Raw genomic sequence first — 6,729 nt, 5'->3', positions numbered from 1 at the left:
TCCTGACTAGTTGGGGGATGGGGAGCCTCAAGATCGGGAAGCTACCTCTTTGGGAGTTTGTATGTGGTGCTTTGAAGTCTCCACAAGCCACCTTCCTTCTGGCCTCCCTCTGTGGGGACCCAGGCACATGCCTTCTCCACCTCCTCTGGATCATCGCTAATGTCCTTGGGCAGAAGCCAGGAGAGCGACCTGGGCTGCCCATCCTTCACCCAAAAGAAATGCAGCAGCATGAAGCCCAGGACGTGCAGCTGGACGCCCTGAGGAAGAAGGGGTCAGTGCACAGCAAGTGTTGCCTTCATTGTGTGGCCGCTCCACTTGGGAACCTCCCAGTCCGATGGTTGAGGAGTACTGCTTGTTGTACCCCAACAGCCCCAAACAGGATGGTCTGTTTTCTGTAAGAGATCTAAGAAGGGGCTGTGATCCCTTTGTCTCCCAAGAGCAGACCCTCATTGCTCTCTGCCCTCATTTAACTTCTCGGATTGGGGCTTGGAGAGTTTTCTGTTCTTAACTCCCACCTCAAGCCCCTGTACCACTCCACCTGTAAGTTAAGAGAGGGAGATGGGGGCCTTGCCTGATGATTCTACCCGCCCAACTTCTGAATAATTATGCTTGCCAAATTCTGTCTTCATCTTCCTCAGCTGACTGACCCAAGTCTGTGAACATTGGTATTTTTCATTTGAAAACACATGAAGCAAACAATCTGGTAAACTTTCTTGTTATGCTAGACAGGAAGGCACTTTTCCCTCTGTTTCTCTGGGCTTGAGCCTTGAGTCCTAAAGTTGTTAATAGTCCTTTTTTGCACCACCTGGGAATGGCCAGGAGTCACCCCCATTTTGGCCTTTCTTTTCTTTTTAGAAAGGCCAAGCTGACCTGCTGGACAGGAAGTCCAATATTTGGCGGTCTAAGTTTGAAGTAATTTGGAAAGTAGACAGGTTGGTTCCTGTGTTGTCTTTCCATTAGTGTGGAACTTGAGGATCTCCCCTTTTCCTTAGGAATCAGGGTAGGGCTCTCGGATCAGAGCTGAGACTTGGTCGGGACAGCCTTGGGCAATACATGAGGCTGGGGGCCACAAGGGCCTGTTCCTCCACATTGGGCCAAATTCAGCCGCGATACACAATCTGTGGGGGACGGAAGCATACATCCTGCTGCTGTCGATGACTTCAAGTGTAGGACGGAGGCAGGTTCTGTGTGCCCTGGCCTTTTCAGAGTCCAGGAGCCTTCCTTTTGATTGCTGGTATTCTTCACTAGAAAACACTTGTCCATTCCTCTGCCTACCAACTGACAACATAAGCTCTTCGTCCAGCTTCTCTAACACTTTCAACCTTTCTCCGGGGAGAATTAGAATATAGAATTGCTTTCTCTCAGGAGTGGTGTACAAGCCAGGTCTTTTCTTTTCTTGTACTCTACCCCCATTCTACTTGTCTGTCCAACTGTGAAAGTGAGGGGAGCCTTCTGCCACCCCTCCTTTAAGGTCCCCGTTCCTGGGAGGGCTTAGGTACTAAACCAAGCAGTGCAACTTGTAATTAAGCAGCTGCAGTGTTTACATGTTTCTAAATGTGTTGTCTTTTCAATGGCTGTATTTAAAAGAACACCTGTTTTAACGGTCTAATTAAAGGAGGCCTCTGTGGCTTTGGAAGCATTGTGCCAGTGGTCCACCAGGGTCTGTGGTCTCTTCTGTCTACACTGTCCCATCTCTGACACTCCAGAAAGACACACATGTGCCCTGACTCTGGCAACAGTACCTGCAGTCTCAGTGAGTGACGGGGAGTGCCCTGGGAAGTACCAGAGAAATGAATTCTGGTTTTAGCACTACTTGACAGCTTATTTTGAAACCATTCACGGTTTAAGGCTCTGAGGATCCCAGATGACTTCAGGAGCAGGTGAGGAGGACTGTCGTGGAAGGACCAGCCATCAGTTACAGTGGCTGTTAACATACCAGGTTAACACAGGTTCTACACCTGCTATTTGCTGTCACCACTGATAGTAGTGAAGGAAGATGGCCAGAGGCAGTCTTGGCATCTTGTGAGGCAAAAGAAGCCAGCCCAGGCTAGTTTAGAAGACCAGCTTTCCAGTTTCAGTTTTATTGAAAACAAGTCACCAAACCCACATATGTACAAGGCAACCCCCAGGGGAATTTACCCAACAGTCTCACATCTTCTGCCTTGACTTCTCTGGAATGTCTTGCCTGTGCCCGCAATGTGTCTCAGTTAACTTGGTTCCTTCTCCTCCAGGCTCAAAATAAAATTAAACTCTTCTACCAGAAAGAGAAGAAAGGAGGGGAAGAATTAGGGCTTATGTTACCAGACACCAGTAGGTGTTTTATCCATGAGACAGAAGCAATGCTACTGTTCATTCAGAAACCACCGAGTTACCAAGTGCCAAACACTGCTGGGTACTGCATTTACAGCTACAGGTAACTCGGGATATACTCTCTCCCTGTGACTTTACAGGTGACGACCCACAGAGGTTAACACCCTGCCCAAGTAAGGATTCCCAGGGTCATTGCAGTGGGAGGAGCAAAAAGCCCAGGCCCCGGCTGTTACCTTGAGTCAGGGGCTGAACTGACAGTCTCTGGCGAGTGAAGAGGGCCATGTTTTTTAAGGGGCCACCAGTGACCTTGTGAGCTTGGTGATAGGTTTTGAGCTCTGCCAGGGGGATGAAACGCTTCATCATCCGAACAAACTGTACATCCACCTACGTGACGGAAGCCATACGGAACAAAGACACATCCAACTGTTTGTACTTGTCCTGTTTGCAGAAAGCAACTAAGGGCAGGGTTGTATCCAAAGTCAGCAAAACCTTTAAGGGGCAACAAATGCACTGTGTTCCCTGATGTGACAGCACCTGGTCCCTCCCCCTCCCTGCTTTGCCCAGTCTTCCCTTCTCATGAAATAAATAGGAACAGTCAGTCTTTACCATGGACCATTTGGGGTTGTCCTCTTTGCTGGATGGGTCATAATGGGGACTGCTTCTCTCAAACTGTGTGTGGTCTGGGTAAGCCTCCTTCACAATCTGAAACCAAACCAAAGGGTCCAGTCATTTACCTGTACAATCCGTTGCATGGTCAACTTGAATCCACACTACCCTTCACTTACCACCCTGCACATGGCTGTTGAGATGCCTGGATATAATGCATAGTTTAAGGCAAGTAAAGTTCCAAAATCAACCTTGGTTTTATAAAAATATAGAAGTATACCTTAAAACCAAATGGTATATGTCCAGTATTGGAACCACTGGTTTTTCCCATCTGCAGATTTTAACAATTTTATGCAGGTAACTTTTAGCTTGGAGGAACTATCCCATCGTGCCTATTTTTAAAATGAGAGGCCAAAGCTTAGACCTGCAGAGAAATCTTGTGTTAATGGGGTCTGAAAAGAAGGATGGTCTTTTCCAATCCTTGTCCTCTAGGAAGGGGCCATAGTTCTCTATGCCACATGTCAGTTTTTCCCCACGATCTGCTGTGAAAAGATATAGAAAGGAGGGTACACATTTTTCTGTTAACTAATTTAAGCCTCTTAAGTACTATACAAATACGTCTTCCTGGAGGCAGAGGGATTGAGACCAGAACCATCCAACTAACCTTCATAAGTCCTGCGATGCCTGGTTGTTTGCAGTTGCTGTGATAGAAGAATGCTTCTTGTTCCAGTTTCATGGCTCTAAGGAAGTTCCGAGCCTGTCCCAGGGCAAGATAAATAAGAATTCTCTTTCCCTGCTAACTTTTAGCAAAAATCAAGTCTGCTTTTTAATAGTTGGCTTTTTCTGTTTTGCAGCCTGCCTCCAATTCATAATAAAGATGCTTCCGCTCTGCCAATTCCATACAGGCAATGTAACTAAAGTATTTATGAATACTTTTTTTAGGTTTGGATTCTGAGAAAAATCAAACTGTCCAAAAGGTTTCACTGTGGAGTAAGTCGTGACAGGGCAGGCATCAATCCTGTCATGGGGTTCTAGGTCTTGGGTGCCCTGTCTCTTACCCTCTTACCTGGTAGTTGCGAACACCATCCCAGCATGCTGTCTGCTTGGGTTGTGCTTTGAGATCCTCAATACCAAACTAGGCAAAAAGAAATAAAGTCCTTCATCAAGCAGTCCTGGGCCATCTGTAAACACAGAGCTCCGGCCTCCACGCAGAGAGGTGCTGACCGCAATACAGGGTCATTTAGTGCAATGCAGGTACACAGACTCCCTGATACTGGGTGGACAGAAATAAGCTGTGCTATCTTGTCATCCTTGGCAATTAAGAGGATCAGTTAAATGGATAATCCACATATCCTACTAGTTACATTCATTTCACTTATTAAAGTACTATCCATTTCTTCTGGAGTTTTTTTACTTTTATTTTTTCCCAAGGCTATTATTAAAATAAGTATATATATATATATATATTTCCCACATGTAAAGTGGTATGGATGGATTCTGTGTGGGCAGGGACACACCTGGGAGCAAGTTGTAAGGGAACAAGTTGTAAGGGACCAAGTTTGAGGTTAGAAGATTCTAGCTTTCTGGTCAAATTAGCTCCTGCTGGACTCTGTAAATAAAGTTTTACCTGAACACAACCACAACTGTTTGCTTATGTTCCCTCTTAAGGCCACCTTTTGCTACAAGGGCAGACTTTCAACAAAGACTCTTAAGACCCAAAGCCTGGCCCTTTGCAGAAAACTTCTGCCTCCCTCTGCCTGGACATGAAACAAACTCCCCAAAGGCTTTGAACACCAACAAAACCAGAGAACTCAAGCCTGAAACACTTCCAAGCCCATGCACTTCAGATGAGAATCAGTTGATAATAATCCTGATTTTTTTTTCTTTCACTTTAGCCCTTCAGACAGCAGCAGCTGGTGGCAGAACCCTGCGGTGCTCCCATCTTAAGGGACTGTAGTACAGTCTCACCTTCACGTCCACACCTTTCTCCAGCCGGCTCTCTGGCTCTGATTTCATGAGCCAGTGGCTGCTTGGAGCCTTCTCACAGTTTGTAGAGGCTGGGGCTTTCTCAGGCCTTGTGCTGTCCACCTGATCTGAGGCCTCACCCGAGTTCTCAGTTTTGGAACGTTTTTCAGATCGTTTATCTGCAATGGGAGAAGGGAAAAAATATCCATCATGCTTGCTGACAGGTAACATTACACATGGACAAAGCTTAGGTTCTGCATCAAACTTGAATTCAGATCCTGGTTCCACCAATTACTATCAGTACTACCGTAACCTTACAGATAATCCAATTTTTTAAAAAAAAAACTAGCAAGAATATGCACTCTACAGGGTACCTTCCGGATTACCTATTCACTAACACTTTACAAGGCTGTTTAGGTTCTTCCTGGCAGCAGTTGATAAATGGTTTTCTTCGCTCGCTCCAATGACTGAGGAAACTCAGAGACTTGAAGTTTTAAAAATGCAATAGGATAACATTTATACAGTGGCTAGCACTGTCATTTCCAATGTTAAGCACTTCTACCATCCCATACTTCTTTCCTTGCACACCATGCTTCTTGGCCTTTCTGCTCCTTAAACGTTCAGAGAAGCTGGAAAAATTCAGGACCTTACAGACATGGTTAACACTGTTTCATTCTGAGAGAATTAAGGGAAAAGCACTTAGACCCAACAACGAATACTTGTTAAATTTTTACTGTATGATGGGCCCCAAGCTCTCAGCGACCCTAACCCTAGTCTGACTAATATTTATAACCTATGAGATGTTCTGTTCTTCACCTGGAAAGCACTGCTGATCACACCTCCAAAATCAAGAGCCCATTCCTCCTGTCTGGCTGGCTCCACTGACTGCACTGTCGTAATTTACAGTTTCTACAAGTCATTAAACATGTATGGATGTCTAATGCTGTGAACTCGCAGCATGCCTCCCTAACCTGAACAGGTAACGAGTGCGCTGCCAACACCATGTGCTATTCAATAGACAGTTGGGCTTCAGCCAGTCTGAGGCCACGGCTCTGCCCTAGGGAGGCGCTGCTTTGTTCCTTCTCTGTGTATGATACCCATTCTTCTGAGGATAAAAATGGCCTTTTTGCATTTCCTTCAAGCCTGGATTCAAATTCTCCCTCTTAAAATAGCTGTAGCAATTCAGCCTCCTGGACTCTGAGACTTGATTGCAACACACACAGACACACACACACCGCCCCAAGGTAGGAACTGTTGATTTACTTAAGTGTGTGCCACCCTGTACTGCCAGTGCACGTCAAGGAAGCAGCTGTTGCTTGAATGTAGAGTAGGGGGACTGAGTAGCAAACTTGGCGGGAGGGATAAACAAGGAGAGGGGTGATGAACTCAAAGCTAAATCACGCAGGAGTCTGTCCACAAGCAGGGAGCAGAGGTGAACACCTCACAACAGGCCTTGGAAAGACTTTTCTACAGGGATGTTTTCTCGCAGCCCGGGTGCAGCTCACCTGGGCCTCCTCCAGCCAGCCTCTTCCGGGGTGTTGGCATGGTCTCCCAGCAGCGCGCTCCAGTGCAGAGGAGATACAAGAAGCAACTCTACTGCCCCCCAAAGCCCAGGATGAGCAAGATGGAGGCAGTGGTAGAACGCCTAAAGGGCCTCGCACTTGGGTGGAGGACGCGGGCACCCGTGCTTCAGCCGTCCGGGACCCCTCAGTGCTCTCCAATCCTTCTCCCATCCCTCCGCGAAGGAGGCCTGCGGAGCTGCGCGCCAACTGTACCTGCGGAGCTGCAGGGAAGCCGAAGCTGCCGCCTGACGTCCCGCGGGTCTCTGGGAGTTGTAGTCCTCCCCCG

The 6,729-nt window shown here is 47.1% G+C and overlaps 1 protein-coding gene across 1 annotated transcript; it reads right to left on the bottom strand.

The window, feature by feature from the left end:
• Positions 1–1,698: 1,698 nt before the first annotated feature.
• On the bottom strand, positions 1,699–6,641 carry THYN1 (thymocyte nuclear protein 1). Its single transcript, XM_004593263.3, has 7 exons — positions 6,387–6,641; positions 4,885–5,060; positions 3,983–4,051; positions 3,581–3,673; positions 2,917–3,012; positions 2,544–2,694; positions 1,699–2,254 (listed from the first exon to the last, which is right to left on the bottom strand). The coding sequence occupies exons 1-7, from the start codon at positions 6,424–6,426 to the stop codon at positions 2,208–2,210; spliced, it is 672 nt and encodes a 223-aa protein (XP_004593320.1). The 5' UTR covers positions 6,427–6,641; the 3' UTR covers positions 1,699–2,207.
• Between the last annotated feature and the right edge of the window lie 88 nt (positions 6,642–6,729).

This window comes from Ochotona princeps, chromosome 4 (assembly GCF_030435755.1).
Source record: "Ochotona princeps isolate mOchPri1 chromosome 4, mOchPri1.hap1, whole genome shotgun sequence".
Taxonomy (NCBI): domain Eukaryota; kingdom Metazoa; phylum Chordata; class Mammalia; order Lagomorpha; family Ochotonidae; genus Ochotona; species Ochotona princeps.
Note: the sequence above shows the minus strand (reverse complement) of the source record. Positions and strands in the feature narration are given on the sequence as shown.